This window comes from Panthera onca, chromosome F2 (assembly GCF_046562875.1).
Source record: "Panthera onca isolate mPanOnc1 chromosome F2, mPanOnc1 haplotype 2, whole genome shotgun sequence".
Lineage (NCBI taxonomy): Eukaryota > Metazoa > Chordata > Mammalia > Carnivora > Felidae > Panthera > Panthera onca.
This window is the reverse complement of record NC_138356.1, coordinates 80,810,237-80,831,449: the sequence shown is the minus strand read 5'-3', so window position 1 is coordinate 80,831,449 and position 21,213 is coordinate 80,810,237. Positions and strand designations below refer to the sequence as shown.

Below are 21,213 nucleotides of genomic sequence, written 5' to 3'. Positions count from 1 at the left end.
TGTGGGGAGCCGGACGAGCAGCATCAGGAGGCCAGTCTGTCAAGGCCCTAGTCGTGGCCACGCGGAGGGGAGTTTTCTAGAGGCAAGCTGTCCCGTCTGTTCGGGACCTGGGCTCGTAGCTGGCGTGTTTTCCGACTGCTTTTGGAAGCCTTTCGTGGTGAACGGCAGGTATAGGTGGGGAGGCCAGGCCACGTGGGACGCTGAGGGTGATAACAGGAGGCGGATGTCACGGTGGGGAGGGGCCTCACGCCAGAGCCTGCCTTCCTCACTGGGCCGCGCCTCACCTGCTGCCTTTCAGTCCCCGGAGGTCCCGGACGAGGCTGGCTAGTGTGGGATGCGATGTGGCTCCGTGTTTTCCTTTGGTCCTTTTCTCCTGAGCAGGCTGGGCCGGCCCCGCCTGAGGCTGAGTGCTGCTGGGGGGCCGGGCCCCGCGCCTGCGAGCTCGATGTGCAGGCCTGCAGTCATTGGGTCTGTCCGTGGTGGGGACTGTTCTTGTGACCTTGAGGGTGCTTCTCAGCCTCCAGTGAGCTGCAGTGTCTACTTCTTGGTTTTAAAAACTTGACTGTTGTCAAGTGGAGTTTCGACAGTCTGTGTTCGACTTGCACGCACAGCTGCCTTCATTCAGCCCTCAGGTGTCTGTCGCTGTCCCGTCCTCCAGGTGACCACAGTGAGGCTCCAGGAGCTACTGGAAACCCCTCCGTGTCCTCCTGGAGCCGGAGGTGCCCACCCCAGTGCCTGGGTCCCTGTCGCTCACCTGTTGCCCGCACAGGGGCATGTGGTCGCCCTGTTACCATTTTTCGGGCCAATTTCTTCCAGGAATCAAGGAAAACGTCAGTGTCCCCATGGCCTAGGCATGAAACTTTTTAGGTGTCTGGTCTCACAGAAAGAGGACAGGGAGCCCGGTGGGGGGCCGCTGTGGTCCGTGATGGAGCTTCTGAGAACATGCTTGGGGCAGGGGGAGGGGAGTGGTTCCCAGAAGAGGGGGGCTTGGCTTCGGCTCTGCCCCTCCAGGCCCCCGCCCAGCCTTCCTCTGGGAACTGGGCCCACACTGGGCCCCCGAGCTGCCCTCAGCCGTGTTTGTCTGTGACTCGAGGTGCATCCCGTGGGTACATGGGGCTGCCAGGTCAGTGGCGGGTGTCTTCCAGGCGCCCGACTGTCTTCCCGCGGGCCTTCCAGACAAAGGGCTGGGTGCTCCCGGGGTGACCCACGTTCCCTTGCAGCAGCTGAGGCACACGGGAGCTTCCTGTTCCAGAAATGGTCCCCTCCCAGGGAGGCTGACTTCAAGGAGTAGGTTTAGGACCCACATTATGTGCAGGGCCGGCCGGCTGGCGGCCGTGTGTCCCGTTTCCTGAGAGCAAGTGGACTCCCAGAGAACTTGAGCTCTCGAGGTGTCCTCCCAGCATCTTAAACTCCCTGCCCCCCCTGAAAGCTTGACAGGGCTGCAGGGACACGGGAGGGACGCTCGTGTTTGGAGTAGCCCCGTGCCAGGTACTGAGCTATGCACTCTGTCTTCCTGTTGAATCTTCAGACGTCCCACCTCTGTCCCTATGTCTAGTTTACACGGGGGACAGGGTGTTCAAGGCCGGGTGCTCCCAGAGCCTCGGGCCGCAGAGCCCACATGTCCCTCTGGAGCTCAGCGGAGCCTGCCCTGTCTCCCGTGAAGAATCTTGATCCTCCTTCCAGGCCTGGGACGTCTCGGTGGGAGGCCGTTGGCTTCTGGAAGCCGTGTAGCTGTGAGAGGTGGCCGCGACTTGCAGCTGACCTGACCCGGGAGCTCGGGCAGGGCTGTGGGGTCACCGTGCGTCTTGTGCACTGCAGGAAGCTTCCGGAGTCTTAGGCCAAGTGCTTTGTGTTTTCTTGTAAAACTCAGGTGACCTGGCGGTGCCATCATGAAGAGGCTTCTGCAGTATGTTTTCTAGAGCCATGAGGTGGCGGTTGTGTCAGTAGGAGGTGCTCCCGAGGGGTTCCGGGCAGTGGGAGGCTTGCGCCCCTAACTTTCCAGAGGTTCAGTGTCCCGCCAAGCACATCCAGCCAGGCTGATGAGTCTCATCCTTGTTTGAAATAGGACCAGTGCCCCCCACGCGGAGGTGTCGGGAGCCCCTGGTGTGGGGCTGGGTTGGGGGGTGGGGCAGGCTGTGCACATTTATTCCCTGGAAACAGCCAGCTTCAGGGCCAGCACAGGGGCTGGAGAGTGCTTGTTTTACCAGAAGAAAGATCATTCAGAAAGTGCTGGAATTTAGTGGAGCCCTGGGTAAGTTTGAAGGACACAATTTCTAAAGTCCTGCCTTCATCCAAAGTAACTTGTTCTGGGGCGCCCAAGTGGCTCAGTCAGTTAAGTGTCTGACTTCGGCTCAGGTCATGATCTCATGGTTCGTGGGTTCGAGTCCCGCGTTGGGCTCTGTGGTGACAGCTCGGAACCTGGAGCCTGCTTTGGATTCTGTGTCTCCCTCTCTCTCTGCACCACACCCCCCGTCCCCCCCCCCCCCCCCAGCTCATGCTCTGTCTCTCTCTCTCTCTCTAAAATAAATAAACATTAAGAAAAAAATTTAAACAAACAAAGTAACTTGTTCTGACGTGGCACGGTGAGCCCCAGAGAGCCTCCTGGGCAACCCTCTAACCTTCTTTGTAATCGACCCACGAGAAACCCCTGATGAACAAACTGACCACTTTCCCCCCCGTCCCTGATCTTGAGGGGACCCTCGCCCCCCCGCAGCCCGCCCAGGTTGGGGACTGCACTTCTGGGTGTCTGAGCCTGCTCTTTAACCGGTGAGGAAGGATAACATGGGGGGAACATAGCCTAGGTGCTGGGGAGCCTCTGACGGCAGGCCCAGCTGGAGTCGAGCTTCTGGACCTCTGGGAAGGGCTGTGCTTGCACAAGCAGGCGGCACTCAAAGCCTGTTCCTCCCCACCTAAAACTGCCAATTGCCGTTCCGGGTGGGGGTCCTAGGAGAAGCACTGAGCTTCCTCCCCTTTCTTCTTCGTTCCACTCCCTACCTTCCCGTGGCTCTGGGATTCTAGAACATACTGGGCAGCTGGAGGAGTGTCTGCCCCCCTCTGCCCAGTGTAGATTCTCCCTGTGCAGGGGACCTTTTCCTCCCCCGGGCCCGCGCTCCAGAGCTGGTGGCCTCTGCCCTGGGCTGCAGACCCGCTGCCTGTCTCTGGGGGTGCCTGGGGCCCTCAGCGGGGTTCCTCACAGGGCTTGCCGACTTCCATTCATCCGAGGTCACTCGGGGTTGGTGGGCATTTCCCACAGAGCGCTCGTTCTCACGAGTTAAACGTTATCGTGAAATTCTTGTCTGAGAACACAAACATATCTTGATGTGGGAGGCTTTGTCTATTGAAAGAAAGAACGTACCTTCCCATTCCCGGTTCAGATCTTTTGTTAAACATTTATAGGCAACTTTCCCATTCCCCTGACCGCCCTCCCCCCACAAGTACCAGTTTATCAAAAAAGACGTCGCGTTGAATGGGAGCCGCCGCGCGTGACCAGCGTGGTCGCCGTTACCCGTGACCTCACACGGCCCTCCGCCGATGCTGACACACCGAGCATTTCCTGTGAACGGGGAGCCTTCCTGGTCCCACCATTGTTGTTCAACTCTTGCCTGGGAGAAAACAAAAATTATTTACTACGGGCAGTATGGTGTTTGTTTAGAGCTGTGCTGGGAAATGCGCCGTTGGAGGCGTCCCAGCGGCGGCCGTGGCCGTGCAGAGACCCGGCTCGCTCACTCGTGGGGCCGCCCGGGGGACGTGATGGGAAATGTTTATTCTCGCCCACGTGCTCGACAAAGAAAGCCGGTGCCCAGCTCCGAGGCCCCCCGCCCCAGCCGTTCCCCTGACCACGGCCGCTCAGCTCGGGGGCACCGGGGGTTTCCTGCCGGGCCACCCCTGCTCTGCGGCCTAGAGTTCACTTGGGGAGGCCTGGGGAGGGCAAAACTGAGAGGACACTGCCACCGGTCCTGTTTGCTCCTCCTGGGCTTTCCTGCCTTCCTTGGCCTCTGCTCCGTGGCCCCCTCTGGGGGCGGTTTTCTCGATGGGAGGACACTTTGGGGGGTCCAACTGGAGAGGACAGATGGGGCAGGTCTCCTCTGAGGATGTGTGACAGGGCAGGATCCAGCCCGGACTTCCCACCCCGAGTGTTCAGATCATGAGAAGCCAGCAGAGCCTTCTGAGCAGAGAGCTGCAGCTGGGGTGTGTTTGGAGGAGACGGCCCTGGACGCAGGGCAGGGGGCGAGATGAGTTAGCGGGGGTTCGAGAGGAGGTGGGAGGCCTGACCGAGGGCTGGGGGTCGGCAGCACAGGAGCAGCGGCGGACCTGTGCTCAAGGGGTGGGACCTCCAGGCGGACAGGGATTTTGGGGGGGGGTCACCCCCTGGGGAGGAGGGTCCAGCCAGAGTGAGGGGCACCGGGCTGGGTGGTGCTTGGGGTGTGGGGTGGGGCCGCATCCAGCCCGCGGTTTTGGTGCCTGCTGAATGCCAGGCATGTGGCCAGCACTCTGCCTTCCTGGGGCTTCGGCTGAGTCGAGCTTACGAGGACCGGCCCAGTTGGCGTGTGGGCGACCCCGGCGTCCTCCCAGAGGGCAGATCTGGGAGGGCTGCGGGGGTAGGGCCAGGCCGCGGCAGGTGGAGGGGTGGACGCGGGGACCGGCACCCTCGCGAGAGGATGCCCCCCCAGCCTGCCACAGCAGCGCATCTCGCGCAGGCGGGGGCGAGAGAGGGGCCGGGCGGTTCGCCCCCGTGCCCGCAGCCCAGAGCCCTCCGCTCGCTCCAGGCCGGCCGGCACTCTGCGTGACTGGGACACGGGTTTGGGGTGAGCGGCCGACCGGCGCCGGGCTCGACCGGTGTCCTCGTGTTTCTAAGATTTGGGTTTGAATCGCAGAACTGTTCGGTTTCAGTCACGTGCCTGTTCTCAGAAAGGACTGACGACTTCCCAGTGCTCGTCTCTGACGCCTGCCCCCGTAGCCTCCATGCTCTTGTGCCGGCGTCACAGGCCGGGGGGCCACCAGGGCATCTGCGGGGGGCGCCCCGGTGTTCCTGCCCGGAAGGCCGCGGACAGCGCCGGGAACAGCTCACTGGAGGGACGCCGTGGGGCGGGCGGAGGCGCAGGGACGACTTCAGAGCAGCGTCGTCCGCGCCGCGAGTGCCTCACTGACCGGCTGGGGCAAGTGCGCTGGCCGCGCTCCCGCTGTGCGCGGTCTCCCCGCTCCCCGCGCGCTGGCACGTACCCGGCCTCGCACAGACCACGCGGCTGCCAGGGCGCCCAAACGCACCTGCCGCCTCCCAGCTCATCAGCCCACCAGCCCGGCGCGGACCACGGGGGGGACTGTGCTGCCTGGAGCGCCAGCTGCTGCGTGAGCACGCCTGAGGGTCTTCTGGGCGTCCCCGTCTGCGGCAGCGCCGGGCTCCCGCCTGTGCCGTCGGCCCCGCTGCGGAAGGGCAAGAGGCCTTGTCTTCCAGAGGGTGCCTTCGGTGGCATGGCTTCCCGTCACCTGGACGGCCAGCGACTCAACCCGTGTCAATGGCGTGTAGCCTGTGCTGGGCAGGCACACAGGCTTTGCGCCAGCAGGACCCCGCTGTGTCTCACACTCGCTGGCCTTGAGGACTTTTCTCAGGACGTGGTCCTGGCCTCCCATCAGCCAGGGGCGGGGGCGGCGGGTTAGCCGACAGTGGGTTGGGGCCGGGGCCGGGGCGAATCTCTCCCGGGGCCTGCTGCACCAGGTGGGGAGGTCTGTCCTCGGCAGCCGGTCCTTAGAGGCTCCTGTCTGACGCGGGGCCTCGCCAGGATGCTTACGGGTGTTTGTGTGAGTTCAGGAGGAATTACGCACAAACGGTTCTCTGTGGCCTCTCAGTGCCGGGTCACGGCCGTAGGAATGACTGACCGCGGCCAGAAGGAAGTGCTGGGCCACTGCTTATGTCTCTCCAGCTGAGGCCGAGTCTTTAAGGAACTTTCTTCCCTGGAGCTTCCTCTCTGCCTGTTAGCATGGTGGCCGTGGGTCCTGGAGCTGGTGCCCGCGCATGCAGTGAGGCTGGCGTCAAAGGCCCGTTGGTAGGGGTGCACGCCCATCCACAGCCCCTGGGTGGCCGCATCTTGGGGTCCAGAGGGTGGTATGGTTGTCAACACCTGTGTGCCGGAGCTCTGCTCTTGTGCTCCGTGTACCCCTTTGTTCCGCCCTCGTCATCTCAACCTCAGCTTCCTGCCCCGAGGGCCCCCCACACCTCCCCACCCTGCAGGTGCAGCCGGCACACTGTGCCGACCTCTCTGGCCGCCTGTGAGGATAAATGAGATGGGACTGTGCCCCACGAATCGTATCACAAGATTGTCTTCTTCAGCGGGACATCGAGAAGCTGGAAAATGGGGTGGCCTGGTGAACTCGGGACACTGGGAGCCGTCCCCTCCACCAGTTAGCTGCCAGTCTCCCACCTGGACTGTCTGGGTTCTGCCGGTGGCAGTAGCCGACCCTGCCCACCCGTCACTCAGCACTTGAGCCGTGGGTCCCCCGCCTTCCTGCCGGTAGCCAGCAGGGCACAGAGCACTCCTGGTCCCCGCCTTGGCCGAGCTCGCCGCGCATTGAAGCAGGCGAGCAGGCGAGATGTGGGGCTGAGTTCTGGTAAAGGCAGTGCTGTTGGCCTCAAGGAGCTGTGAAAGAGTCAGCTGAGACAATATTTAAAGTAAATATTGTTAAATCAGTTCAGTATGTGAAATATTATTTGAAGTTAAATATAATTATTTATTTTGAGAAACCGAGCAGAAGATACGGCATGGTGGCTCCTATTGGAATAGCTTTGCTGCCGTTAACAAATTCTGGAAGAACGTAAAAGCGGCTCGCCGAAGCCACTGGAGAATGCCGGAAACTAGAAGGGAACGGCGTTAGGTGATTTCCCATCATTTTTCGGCCTTTAGCCTGAACACGGGCCTTGTCCGGTGCCACACGGGGCAGCTAAGAACACTGGATACCTGCACTTTTACTGCAAGACCCAGGGACCGCGTCCAGGCCAGAGTTTGAGCCAGGGGCACCCCAGATGCCGTGTCCTCTCTTCTCACATGTCTGCCGACGCTTGAAACGTGCAGCCGTGGGCTGGATTTCAAGCAGCTCGGCCGAGGCTGGAAGAACGGAACGGAGATTTCTGCCGGCTCCCGCTTCGGGGGAGAGTTTTGCGTCTGAGTCCAGCCAGTTAGCTGTCTGTTGAAATAAAGGTATCGATACCCAGAAAGAAGAATGTAGCAGAGCGTAGAGTCTCTCTACACCTGGTCACTCACAACATCTACAGCTCAGTATTCTCGGGGGATGAAACTGGGACCCTCGGTCACGAGGCTTCAGTGGAGACCGACCCCAAGATTGGGCCCCGGTGTTGGAACCCTCAGCCGGGCGCAGGAAGTGTGCCTGAGGACACAGGAAGACACGCTCCTGGGGGAGTGGGAAAGCTCCAGAGAGAAGCAGGAACTGTTAAAGAAGAACCAGATGGAAATTCTAGAACTGAAAAATGCAGTATCTGGGAAAATTAAGAGGCGACTGGGGACGCCAGAAGGAAGACGCAGCACAGGACGAGCCGGTTGACAAATGACTGGCGATGAAGAACAGAGAGGACGAGATCAGGAACAGAAACCAGCAGAGCCTCGGGAAGCAGCGGGTCTGACCGACACGTGACTGATTGGAGTCCCAGAAGAGAGGAGCCAGGATGGGGCACACTGTGTGGAGAAATGACTGAAGATTTCCCGGATTTGGTGAAAGGTTTCAATGTCCAGATTCTCGGAGCTCCGTGAACTGTGGGCAGAAGTAAAAAGGAAACCTCGCTCAGGCTCATGGTTGTCAAGGTGCGAAGAACCAACAAAAAAGAGAACACCTTGAAAGCGCCCGGAGGAAGAGAGGACCCATTCCGTATGTCCGGTCACACGGGATGTCCCAGCCTTCTCTGCAGAAACTGCGATCTCTTCAGAGTTTGGGGGGGCGGGGCAGTTAACCCAGAATTCTTTATCCAAAGGCCAAAATATCCTTTGAGAATAAAAGTGAAATAAAGAGGTTTTAGTTACAGTAGCAGAACATTTGTCATCGACAGATTTCTGTAAAATGCTGAATCACCCAAGGATGGTCCTTCAGACGGAACGGAAGTGGCACCGTGTGAATACTCAGGTCTTCGGGAAGGAAGGGAGAAAGAAGACCGGAAATGATTAAATGGGAGGTAAAAATAAAAGAGGAATTTTCCTCTTCATTCCCTTGAAATAAGCAGGACTGCCGAAAGCAAAAGCCACAGCACAGACGGGGGTTTACGCTGTCTGGAGAGGTGATGCGTGTGCCGCCTGTAGCGTGAAGGGACTTGGGGGCAAACACACGCGGACGTTTGCAACGTTCTTGCTGTGGTGCTGCGTTGACACCCCCAGACTGAGAAACCAGTGTGCCAGGAACTCTGCAGAGCGGCTGCTTACAAAATAATGCTGAAAAGCCAGCGTATAAATTAAAATGGAGTGCAGCAAAACAGCATTCAGTCCGCTTAGCCAAAAGTGGGCAGGAGGGAGGGGGCCGACAGAAAGCAAGCAGTAATGTGGCCGCTGTGGTGCCAGCCGTGTAAGGAGTCATCCTGCACGTATGTGGACAAAACACTGCAGTGAGAAGGGATCAGCAGAACGGTTGAAGAGCCTCTGATGTGTACCGTCTGAGGGCAACACCCTTTTCTTTTTTTGTGTGTGTTTCTTTTTGAGAGAGAGCATGAGCAGGGGAGGGGCAGAGAGAGGGGGACAGAGGAGCTGAAGCAGTCTCTGTGCTGAGAACAGCGAGCCCGGTGCCCGGCTCGAACTCGCGAACCGTGAGATCATGACCTGAGCTGAAGTGGGACACGTAACTAACTGAGCCCCCCCTCCCCCGGCGCCCCAAGAGCAGCACTCTTAAAATAGGACACGGTGGGTGGAAAACGGATGGGTCACGATCTGTTGTCGGCGGGGGTGAGCGTAGCAACAGCAGGTAGAGTAGACCTCAGGAGCGTGATGGAGGGCTTGTGGCCGAGGGGTCGCGCCGCACGAGTGCTCAGGTGAAGTACTTTTCATCTCACTGGAGAGCGAGGGCTTGTTCGGGGCCCGGGTTCTTGGAAGGATCTGGTATCCTGGGGCAGGCGCAGGCCTGGCAGGTGAGGGCCCTCCGGAGACGGCCTGCCGCCCAGGACTGGACGGGGGGGGGGGGGGGGGGTCGTGGGCTGGCCCAGGGATGGGTTAAGAGAGGGTCGGTGGTTGGGGTTGGCTGGCCGGCCCCACGCGTGCATCTCAGGATGTGGTGCAGTACGACAAGCTGGGAGCCCCTCTGTGGGTCCCCTGCCACGCAGGGACAGGTCAGCCAGTCCCCACTCTCAGGAACGTACACCGTACAGGTGGCTCAGCAGGTGGGGAAATAGAGCAGCAGTGGCGTGCCCGGCTGGGTGGGGAGGCCTCTAGGGGGTGCCCCCCTAAGAGCTGCAACAGGAACCAGGCGGGGTGGTGGGGGGGGGGGGGGAGACTGCAGAGACCGCACTCCCATGTGCCTGAAGCAGAGGGGCCAGGCCGCGGGAGGGAGGCCAGGAGTGGCAGGTGGCCTGGTGTGCGCGTGGGTGGGTTCTGCAAGGGGCCGCGTGCCTCCAGGCCAGTCGGTGTTGGTGAAGTTGTGCCGCTTTAAAAGCCACCTTCGGAGTCCGTGTACCCTGGGGTGAGAACGCTTTCCGCTCTTTGTGAAACGCTGGCTGTGTCGTCCACGCGGAGCGGTTTCGTCGGCGGTCCTTTCCGGCGATCGCATTGCTGAACCACGTGCTCCTGCACGTGGGCACTGGGGGCCGGCCTGGGCGGCTGTCACTGTCCCCTCTGCCCGCCTGTGGTGCGGAGGGGCGAGGCCCCAGGCCTGCCGAGAGACCGTAGCGCTCGTAGCTTCTCGTTCCCTGGAGCAGCAGCACGCGGTCTCTGCTCACGTGGAACAGGAGCACGGTTCACCACCCTTCCTAGCGCTCTCTTGGCGTAGAGGTCAAAGCAGACCCCTCGCATCGTGGACTGCGCGCGGGCACGTGGGTGGTGATGCGGGCGGTGCTTCGTCCTGCCACACAAGTTTAGCTCTAATGCACCCCGGTACCCCGTTTCCCGGCACCCGCGGTGGTTCGGGGCACTAGCCCGGGGGTTGCTGGCGTGCCCAAGCACCTTTCATTTTCTAAGTGAACTTTTCATTGAAGTAGGACACGGAGAGGTGCGTGATGGAAGTCTCCAGCGGGGTGACCTGTCACCAGCGAGCCCCATCCAGATCAAGAACAGAACAGGCCGACCCCGAAGCCCCTGCCCTTCCCAGGGGCGACCGCCACCCTGGCTTCTGCCAGTAGAGACTCCGTGTAAATGGAACCCACTCCTGTGTGTGCTCCTGCGGCTGGCGTGTGCGGGGCCCGGCTTGTGCACCGCTGCGTTGCGCTCCCCAGCTGCTATGCGGGCTCTGCCGCACGAGCGTGCCGTTCCACTGGCAGTGGCGTTGGGTCTGTGCGATAGTGGGGGCAGGGGCCTCCTACTTTGTCCCTGTGGGGCCAGGGCAGATTACCTAGCCACTGTCCCCTCCTGGAAAATGGGCACGAGAGTCCCTACCTCCCCGGGCAGTGAGGGGGATTAGATGAGAGGGAGTACCAGGGGCCAGAAAGAGCACCTTCGCTCCAGCTAAACACGTACCGATGCTCCCCCTCTCGTTGGCTCCTCGGTGGCCGCGCAGAAGCCCACCACTGGGGTCGCGTAGCACGCTAGTGGCTGTGTGGCCCCCCAGGGAGACTCTGGGGATCGGTTTCGGCCCACGAGGCCCGGAAGGGCAGCAGGGTGGGTCCTTGCTACTCTGGGGCCGTGTTCCCTGTGTGCCTCGGTTCTGGGCCGACGGGGACACTGTGTGCGGTGCCTGTGAGATGGCTCTGAGTGGCACGGGTGGCGTGAGAGGGCCCGGCCCCGCGCTGGCGCCCGGGGGTGCCTGTTCTCCACGTGTGCACGGCCGGTCCCAGCTCTGCTTGTTACACTCTGCAGCAGCGGGTCCCGGGGCGTCTGCTCCGAGGCCCGGGTGCTGGCCTCTGGCCACCTGGTGCTTCCCCGTTGGGATTCAGTCTTCAGAGCTGCCTGCTTCGGAGGTGGGCACTTCTACCCTGAGGGGTCTCTACCAGGCCGGGGCCCGCGTGTGTGCGTGCGCCCGGTGCCCGGGGCGCACCTGTCACAGCCCGCCGTGTGTCTGCCGCAGGCCTTCCGGAGCAGTACTACAGCCTCACCTGGTTCCTGAGCCCCGTCCTCGGCCTCTTCTTCACGCCCATCATCGGCTCCGCCAGCGACCGCTGCACCCTGAGCTGGGGCCGCCGGCGGCCTTTCATCCTGGTCCTGTGCATCGGAGTGCTCTTGGGCGTGGCGCTCTTCCTGAACGGCTCTGCCATCGGTAAGTGCCCCTCCGCCACGCCACGCGCCCTGCTGTGTGCGCTCGCCTCCTGGCTGCGTGTGGCTTTCCGCTCCACAGAACACGCGTGGCGCTGAGACCGGCCGGCCGTCTTCGGGGCTGGCCGGGCCCCGCCCCCGCCCCCGGGCACACTTGGCCCCGCCCGAGGAGCCGTGGGAACCTGTTCACAGGGAAGCATTTCCTGTTGTGACCCAGCTTTTAATGCCTATCTGACACCACGTCCTGTTTCCAGCATCATTTCAGAAATTCTTTCTTTGTTTTCTCCTTTTCTCAGACTTCGTATTGAAAATGTCCAGACCCAGTTCGCTGCTTGTTTTTCTGCTTCGGGTACTCGTGTTTTGTTCTGCCTTTTTTGTTGTTGTTTTGTTTTTAATTAAAGCAGCTGTATGTGGGAAAATAGTTTTTGCCCTGAGGGAGTCCGTCAAAACTGTTAAAAACAAAAACCTTGTTTTCTGGCAATGACTTTTGAAGACGGAGGCTTCATCTGGGTCTGACGTACGCGAGCTTGGCACAGGTCTGCAGAAGGAAATCAGTGATGTGGGAACACCCAGAACACCTTTTGGGGTAGCGAGAGCCACACCCAGTTACTCAGAGGCCTGTGTGGGGACAGGCTGGGGTCAAGGAAGGACCACCGCACCGGGCAGCACACGCTTCCCCGAGCTGCACCCAGCCACCTCGTGAGGGGCGGCCTCCTCCAGCCGCGACGTCTTATGGCCCCGAGGCCGGGGGTGCTGCTTTGCCGTCAGTTGTGGGCCCGGGGCTGCGGGCTCTCTCGGGCTGTCCCCTTCAGCCTGCAGATTGTGTGTCCCTTCGTCACTTTTACCCAGAGAGAAAGTCGTGTCTTTCTCCGAGGCCGTGTCTGTGGGGCGGTCTTGCGGGAATGTGGCGGTGCAGAGACTCGGGAGTCCGGCCCCTTGCCTGCTGCCCTGTCACTTGCCGTGCTCACACTCTCCCGGGCATCCTCCCTGGGCCTCCTGTGCAGTGGGCTTGCTTGTGGCTGCAGCTAATATGTTCCCAGGCCCCAGGTTGTGTGCCTCCCCCCCAACCCCCGCCAACCTCTACATCCTCGGGTACAGGGTGCCAGCCAGTCCTGGGGTTCAGGGCAGACTCCCCCGAGGCAGGTGCGATGCAGTGTGTGAATGTAGCTTCCTTTGGCCGCTTCCAGCCTACTTAGGGAAAGGTTGTGCCAGAAGTGAGGTCACGTGCGTTGCTCCTCAGAGCCGCACCCAGGCCGCCCCGAGAACGCGCTTGAAACTCCCGGGGGAGGTGACGAGTGCTTCACGACTTCCGTCACCGGCACGCAGGACCGTTAGCCCGTGTTTCTGCTCGGGTTCCTGGGGTGCAGTCTGACTTACGAAACAAGATCCGCGTTGGCCTTCAAGGCTTAATTTTCCTTAAAGTAAATGGGAAAGTAACCGCGACAGGCTCAAGCCGTCCTCCTTCGGGAGGCGCGAAACCACAGTGCGTGCTTGAGGAGGCGCGTGTGGACGCCGGGGGAGGCCACTCACGCGCTCAGGACGCACAGCAGGAGCGCCCCCGCGGTGTGCGCACGTGGGTGTGTGACTGTGTCACACGGACGCTCCGTCAGTGCTCTCAAACGTGGCCCTCCTTCGCCAGGGAAGGTGGGTAGAAGGCCCGTTTTCCTCTTAGCCACAAAACGTAAACGTAAGTCAGCTCTCTCAGGTTCGCCGGACAGCCCGTGTGATTGGGGAGGAAAAAATAACCCAGCAGATAACAGAAATGGACAAGACAAAGCCCATCTTCTGTCCTGAAAGTCTGTGCCAAGGAGCACACCCGTTTCTGGCCAGGCGACAGTGTCCTCTGTCTCCTCTTGGAGGCGACTGTCTGCTCCGAGGGGCTGAGCTCTGCCTGCTCCCATGTGTTCGGTCAGGTCTGTCCCTCGGCGATGTCCCCAGCCGGCAGCCCGTTGGCATCGTCCTCACTGTGCTGGGGGTGGTCATCCTGGATTTCAGCGCTGATGCGACCGAGGGCCCCATCCGTGCCTACCTGCTGGATGTGGTGGACAGTGAGGAGCAGGACATGGCCCTCAACATCCACGCCTTCTCTGCCGGTGAGCGCGCCCCCGCCCCTAGCCCTGGCCCTCACCCTCCCAGGCCTCACCCAGCGGGGGTTGGGTGGGGAGGCTGTTCCCAAGGCCCTCCTCCGCATATCGGGGTGGACTCGATGGCCTGCCGTGGCTTCACCTAGCCGCTGGTGGGCGAGGTGGCGGGCAGGCCGGTGCTAGTCTCTCCCTGCATTTGGGTACCGTTCATATCCGTTGGCAACGGCAGCTTCCTGAGCTTAAGGGGTGTCGGTCAGTACTGCCCGGAGTTGTGGGCAACCGTCGGCTTCCTATCCTGGTGGATACCTGCTTCTGGTTCCTCAGGCAGGAGTCTCTTAGGTCAAAACGCCAGACTATAGGTCAGCTGTAGTTTCTTGTCTTGTTTTTCCTCCCATTTTCTCACTTTCCAGCCCCCAAACTTGTGCTGACCCAGAACATAGCTATGAGTGGCGCCCTTGGCCTGTGATTAAGGGTGAAAGACCTTCTAGATCTTTCCTAGCCTCTCCTCTTCTTCCGGGAGGCGGTGCCAAGGCACCTTACACCGCTCACGGGCTTCCTCTGTCTCTCTCGCCTGCTCAGGCCTCGGCGGGGCCATCGGCTATGTGCTGGGGGGGCTGGACTGGACCCAGACCTTCTTGGGCGACTGGTTCCGGACGCAGAACCAGGTGCTTTTCTTCTTCGCGGCCATCATCTTTGTGGTGTCGGTGGCCCTGCACCTGTTCAGCATCGAGGAAGAGCAGTACAGCCCCCCGCAAGAGCGGGGTGGGGAGGCGGCCGGCACCCTGCCCCCCGCCGCCCCCGTGAATGTTCTGGATGGAGGCGTCGCCTTGTTCCCGGAGGAGGTGCAGTCCGAGCACGAGCTCTCCCTGGACTTCCTGGGTGTGGACATGGTGCGGAGCAAGAGCGACTCTGTGTTGCACGTGCCGGACGCCGCCCTGGACCTGGAACCCGAGCTGCCCTTCCTGCCCGACATCGAGCCCTCCATCTTCCACGACGGCTCCTACCCCAGCACCCCCCGCAGCAGCAGCCAGGAGCTTCCCTGGACCAGGCTGTACCACCTGGCCTCCGTGCTCAGGGAAACCGCAAAGGAGGACGCGACGCTGCTCGATAATCACTTGAACGAAGCCAAAGTCCCCAACGGGAGTGGCTCTCCCCCGAAGGACAGCCTCGGGGGCTACACCAGGGTGGCCCCGAAACCCACGGCCACGTCCGGCTCCATGAAGCGGCGGAGGCACATGTTCCACCGGCAGGCCTCCAGCACCTTCTCCTACTACGGCAAGATCGGGTCCAACTGCTACCGCTACCGAAGGGCCAACGCCGTGGTCCTCATCAAGCCCTCGCGCAGCATGAGCGACCTATACGACCTGCAGAAGCAGCAGCGGCAGCGGTGCCGGCACCGGAACCAGAGCGGGGCCACCACCTCCAGCGGGGACACGGAGAGCGAGGAGGGGGAGGGCGAGACCACCGTGCGGCTGCTCTGGCTGTCCATGCTCAAGATGCCCAAGGAGCTGACGCGGCTGTGCCTCTGCCACCTGCTCACCTGGTTCTCCGTCATCGCCGAGGCCGTCTTCTACACCGACTTCATGGGCCAGGTCATCTTCGAAGGGGACCCCAAGGTGAGCGCCCGGGGCCCCGCTTTGGGGCTGGGAGGGACGGCGACGCGGGGGCAGCCGGCAGTGCCGACGGCCCGGCGCACCGCGTCGGGGAGGCTGCGTCCGCTGCCCGCTCCCCCTTGGTGCCCCGGCGCCCTTGCGGCCGGGGGGGCAGGCCCACGGTGGGCATCGGCTGGCGGGTGCTCCTGGTGCCGTGGTTAGGGGTCCAGAAGGGTGCCACGGGGGAGGAGCCATTCCCGGGCCCGATTGCCGTGCACAGACCCTGCCCCAGATGGTGGTGGCTGGAGACCAGGACCCGCTGCTCCGGGCTCGGCCGGGACCCGCCTCTGTCCCCTGGGGCCTGGCTCAGGCCTGTGCTGTGTTGCCTGGACTTGGGCCAGACGGCCCCGCCTCCACGCGCTCCCTCACCCTCCAGCTGCCCTGCAGGGCAGGCGTGAGGCCGGGAGGGGCTGCAGACCCGCTGCGAGCAGCCGTACTGTGGCGAGCGTCCCATCGTGGTAGTATCTGTCGCTGGTTTCAAAGCAAACGGCTAGCCTGCAGTTGAGAGAGAAAGTGACTTCCTTTCCCCAAAGAGTATGGCACGTGATTCCTGGCCGCCCTGATCCCCGGTTTCATTTCTGGAACAGGCCCCCTCCAACTCGACCGCCTGGCAGGCCTACAACGCCGGCGTGAAGTTGGGGTGCTGGGGCCTGGTGATTTACGCGGCCACCGGCGCGATCTGCTCAGGTAAGCGGTCCCCATGTGGGGGCAACAGCGTCCTGCACCTGAGAGTCTAGGATTGGGCGTCCCGAGACCCCACACGGGCTGCTCTCCGCGTGCTAGTTCCTGTCCAGGGGTTCCTCAGACAGGGGGGCTCTGGACAGGGCCAGGCTCGGGGCGATGGTGGGCCCTGCAGGAGCTGTCCCCGTGAGCCCGGGAGTGGAGGCGTGAGGCGCGTTTGGGGCCTGCGGCTGTGGGAGCAGCCTGTCGCAGAGCAGAGGCCTTTCCCTGGAGGTGCGGTTTTGTCTGTGAGGAGGGAGGGGACGGGCTTCACTCCTGGGAGCAGCGTGCCCTGGCACACCTTCTGGACGTGGGGCACAGTCGGGGTCGGGGGTCTCCTAACCAGGTCTGGTCTGGGTCCTGCCCACTCTCTACTCCAAACCGTGGAGGAGGCCTCCAGCTTCCTGTCAGCCCGGCCTGGACTTGAGGGTTTCCAAGGTCAAGGCCACAAGGCAGCGGGAAGCCAGCCTGACCAACAGGCAGCACCGTCCATGCTCTGTCAGAGGAGTTCCCAGGAAGGCACCGGAGACCCTTCATGGGGGAGGTGACATTAAGCCGTTGGGTCAGGAAGAGTGAGCAGGAGTCCGTCCATCTGGACCCAGGCTTCTCCTGTGAGGAAACGAGCCACAACTTGAGATTCCAAATCAAGACTGGGCATGAGGCTGGCGAAGGCCAGCGAGTGGGTCTGGACTGGTGGGAAGGGTCTGGGCCCAAGCCGGCCTGCAGGGCAGAAAGTGGCTACGGGCTCTGGGACCCAGAGGGCGGACTTCCTTCTGAGATGCTGGAGCCCCCGGGAGTTGAGGGAGGCACAGGGGCGAGCTGCGAGCGTGGTGGGGGCCAGCGGGCAGCGGTGTGGTGGGAGGAGGGCCTCGGGGTGGCAGAGGTGGCCAGGGACAGTGGAGGGAGCCTGGCAGGAGTGAGGCGAGTGTCCGGCTGAGGGCCTTGTCGGTCACTGTCCCGTGGCCACGCTGTCTCCACAGCCCTGTTACAGAAGTACTTGGACAACTACGACCTGAGCATCAGGGTCATCTACGTGCTGGGGACGCTGGGTTTCTCCATCGGCACGGCCGTGATGGCCATGTTTGCCGACGTCTACGTCGCCATGATCATGATCAGCACCATGGGCATCGTCTCCATGAGCATCTCCTACTGCCCCTACGCCCTGCTCGGGCAGTACCACGACATCAAGGAGGTGCGTCCTGGGGGTGGCGGATGGGAGGGGTGCCGTGGATGAGGCACTGGGGCGCAAGGTCACCAGCCTGAAAGGTACGCCAGGCCAGAGCGTCAGACCCATTCGGCTCCAAAGCCCACGTTCGTTCTCCACACATCTGTAGGCAGAGCTCCGCACCTTGCACTTGGGAGACATTTGGGGTACGGACGATCCCCCGCCCCGGTCTTTGGTCCTGAAGGGACCGGCGAAGCTGCCACCTGCTCGGGTCGGTCCGGGGCACAGGCTTCCTGGCTACGAAGGATCTGCTCCTGCAGTGGCCTGGCCCACCTGGCACCTGCCTGGGGGCGTCGGTTGCCTCTTGAGGGATTTGGGTCGGGCACCTGGGAGGCTGCCTGCCCCCTAACATCCCCTCACAGACCCCTGCGGAGGGGAGCCGGGGCACCATGTCCCGTCCAGTAGAGGGTGAGCCACCTGGGTCGGTCCTCATTGGAGTGGCTGTGTGTAAACAGGGAGGAAAGAGGTGAAGTCCCTTCAGCAGCATAGTCTTGTATCTCAGCACCTCCAAAACTGTTATCCCCACGTGCATACAGTACCTCTCATTTCAGACCAGCCGTCTTTCACAGTGCTCAGTGGCCTCAGTGCAGGTGTAGACCATGACCCTGAAAGTGAAGGAAGAAACCCCAAAAAGCTCCTGTTTCTTGCCCTCTACACCCAGACTGTGTTTAATCTTCCCTTGGGCAATTATAAAAGCAAAATTAATCCACCGTGATTAGGTACCTGCCAAATACCAAACTAACGAAAATCGAAATCACAGCGTTACTTGTTAAATAAGCTTTTGGGTCAAAGCATATCACGTGACTACAGAAAAAAGAGCACAGGCTGTGAATGAACAGCTCAGTGGAGTTTTGGGCAACAAATTCGAAAAAGCGGCGCAGACCAGGCCGCCGTGTGACGCTGGCCCTCGGCCCAGCGGCTGTAGCACCACGCAGCCCCCTGGCCAGTGTCTGAACCTTTTGTGCCTGGAACGTCTGCTGTTACTTCACACCCGAGCTTCCCTCCTGTGCTTGCAGAGGGCGGTTCTTTACTCCTTCGCCCCTGGCACCGAAGGCCGCGGGTATCGCTCTGTTCCGCTGGCGGTGGCCTTGGCGGCGCCCTCGTCCCGTGCGCGCTTGCGGTCCGCCTGGGATGCAGGGTGCGTGTGTGTGGTTTGAGGCAGAAGAGTGTGACCTCGTTCTCCCGCGGACGGGTAGCCGCTTAACGTTAAGGGTCGCGTGGTCCCCACCCGCACTCTGGTGGCGTCCTTGTCCTACGTCGGGTCCCCATCGGGGGTGGGGGGTGGTGTTTCTGCTCCCTGTATCTCTTCCGTCGGTCGGTCTGTCCTCAGACGAGGGTTACCCTGTTCTAAGTCGTTTTGTGATAAGACCCAGGAGCTGGTAGTGTGCGTCCTCCAGTTTTGTTCTTCCTTAAGATCGTCTTGGGCGTTCTTGACCCCTGACTTTTCATCTAAATGTTTAGAATCAGCTTCTGGGCTTAATTGGAAACACACTGCTCGCATCGATCAATTTGGGGAGACTTAAAAACATTCCAATGATGAGCCTTTCTGTCCACAGATAGGGTATGTTTTTCTGTTAATTCTTACAGCATACCGATAGATTCTCTTGGACTTCATTTCCAATCACATCATCCGCGTATAATGAGATTTATTTTTTCTTTTCCAATCCTTAATACGTTTTATTTATTTTCCTTGCCTTATTGCAATGGCCAGAACCTCCAATACAGTGTTGAATAGAAGTGGGACGGGGTCGGGGAGACAGGCTGAGTGGTCGCCAAGCAGCTGAGAGGAAGGCAAGTTGCGTTTCCAGACTCTTCTGAGCTAATATTCAAGCCACGGTCATGTTGGCTGATGGTTCGACCGCCCCACGGCCCTCACTGTCCCGCTCTCTTCTCTTGCAGTACGTCCACCACAGCCCCGGGAGCTCCAAGCGTGGCTTTGGCATAGACTGTGCCATCCTCTCCTGCCAGGTGTACATCTCCCAGATCCTGGTGGCGTCCGCCCTCGGGGGTGTGGTCGATGCCGTCGGGACCGTGCGCGTCATCCCCATGGTGGCCTCCGTGGGCTCTTTCTTGGGCTTCCTGACGGCCACGTTCCTGGTGATCTACCCAGACATGTCGATAGAGGTCAAGGAAGAGCAGAAAGGCCTGTCTTCCCAGCCTTCGGGGGAGAGCGGGGGCGGCGGCGAGAAGCCCACCGTCCTGAGGCTGACCAGGAAGGAGGGCCAGCCGAGGAAGGTGGAGACGGAGTCGATGGTCTGAGCCTCACCCCTGCGCGCGCACATTCCAGGGGGGGTGGCGGGCGGGGCGCTCGCTCGAGCCAGAGTTCCTTCGCGAGACGGGTGGAGACGCGGTAGCTGTAGGGTAGGGTCGGGCCGCTAGGCAAAAACACCACGCTAATTACTTTGTCCACGATTAAAGAAAATCATTTGAAATCTTTTTTTTTTTTTTTTTTTTTAATTGAAAGAGATCTTGTAATTTCACCTCTTTCATTCTGCAGGTATATTATTCTGCATGTTTTTAAATTATAAACCAGATTTACAATAGCGACAAGCAGTTTAGACAAAAATAAGATGTTCATTTCTAAGGTTACCATTGAAAACCAAAATAACCTGCTGTCCTTTGCCGTTTGTTACCTGAGTACTTCAGGTGGCAGCCACGCAGTCCGGGACTAAAATCTCTTTATCACGTTCTCTCTGGACGCCTGCAGGTATCTGGACGTTCTGTCAGATCTCCTGTCTTGTTGGTGCTGCAGCTATTGGAGAGTATTTTCCTTTATGATTATTTTAGAAGAAAAGTTTTCCTTTCAAAACTGGTTTTCTTAGGAGAAACAGCATTTCCGTTTGTCCTCAGAGATTCTGACAGATGGTGCGTGGGGCAGCCCTGCCTCTGGGCAGCGGGAGGCGGTGGCCGCCCCCCACCAGCGCCCAGGGGAGGCGGGGTCCAGGCAGGTGCACGCGCGTGTCCGTGCCCTGACCCCCGACCCCCCGACCCCCCGACCCCGTCGTCTTTGTCCGAAGCTCCCCGGAGAGGTTGTGGGCTCTTCATTGCACTTTGACTCGTGTTTAAACCGTTTGCTGGGGAAATCGTGAGGGCAGAGCTCCGGGAGTGGCCTCGCCCCCTGGGTCCTGCCGCCAGGCCTACCTCGGGTGTGTGGGACGGCGGCCCCGGGCGTGTGAGCTCCTGCTGGGCCGCCTCTGACCTCTTCTGACCTCTTCGCCTGCTCACCCCGCTTGACGCCGGAACCCGAACGGTTGCCAGGTGTCCGGGACGGAAGGAAGGGCCGCCCCCCCGGAGGACCCTGCCCCGTTTCTGCTTTCCGCGTGTGAGCCAGACGCGGACTTGGGGGAAGCGCGGTCATCAGATGCTGCAGCTACTTGGAAATGCTTTTCAAACCACAGTCTCTTTATAACTCAGCGGTTTCTGCTTCTCTTACTTGGAATGGTCAGTCTCAGCCTCCTGGTGTCACCTGGACGCAGACAGTGCTGATACTTTGCTGCCTCCAGTTTTTTTAAATAAAGAACTTTAAGATGCATGAGGAACCATGCTGCAATATGATCATTCTAAAGCAAATATATATCTATATATATATATTTCAAGATGAGACTAAGCAGTTTTTAAATAAATTACTTGAATTTTCTGTGTATTCAAAAGAATGGCCGTGTAGCGTACTTGGCCGGCCCCCGGTCGTGCCGAGCCTCCTGGCCGCCGGTGGCGCGTGCGGGGGGGTTGTGTTTTGTGTCTGTGGAGCCGTGGCGCCTGCCCGCGTCGGTCCCCTTCCACGCAGGAGCCCCGGACCTCAGAGAACCGGCATGAAGACATGAGCGTTTTCTCTGCGTTCAGACCCGCTGGCCTCGTGAACGTTGAGCTCCGACGGGGAATGTCCGTCGTGCCGCTGGAAGGTGCCGGCATCGACGCGAAGCGCCAGCCACTCGCGTGAGCCCCCGGCCAGGCGCCGTTGGCGGGTCCCCGTTCGCAGCTCGACCCGTGTCCCCCGATGGCCCTGCGGCGGTGGGTCCTCCCGCTTTGGTTCTCGGGGACCGTGGTTGGGGGTCTTCCGACAGCCAGAAGAGTGGGCGGCGGGGGGTACGGGTGGGCGGAGAACGGCCCCGAATCAAGATCTGAAATGAACCAGACGCCTGCCGCGCCCCCCC

General features: G+C 60.9%; 1 protein-coding gene across 4 annotated transcripts in view; it reads left to right on the top strand.

Moving 5' to 3' along the window:
• The window catches only part of SLC45A4 (solute carrier family 45 member 4), a 79,133-nt gene extending 59,614 nt beyond the window's left edge, over window positions 1-19,519 (top strand). For 3 of the 4 annotated variants that reach the window (XM_081792025.1, XM_081792024.1, XM_081792026.1), the window contains 6 exons: window positions 11,197-11,385; window positions 13,295-13,474; window positions 14,045-15,081; window positions 15,705-15,804; window positions 16,818-17,029; window positions 18,962-19,519. In XM_081792025.1, coding sequence (XP_081648151.1) covers window positions 11,197-11,385; window positions 13,295-13,474; window positions 14,045-15,081; window positions 15,705-15,804; window positions 16,818-17,029; window positions 18,962-19,321 — 2,078 coding nt within the window. In that variant the 3' untranslated portion in view covers window positions 19,322-19,519. Of the gene's footprint in view, window positions 1-11,196; window positions 11,386-13,294; window positions 13,475-14,044; window positions 15,082-15,704; window positions 15,805-16,817; window positions 17,030-18,773; window positions 18,854-18,961 lie in introns of all 4 variants that reach the window. The other variant, XR_014136486.1, reaches the window with a different exon arrangement.
• The last annotated feature ends 1,694 nt before the right edge of the window (window positions 19,520-21,213 follow it).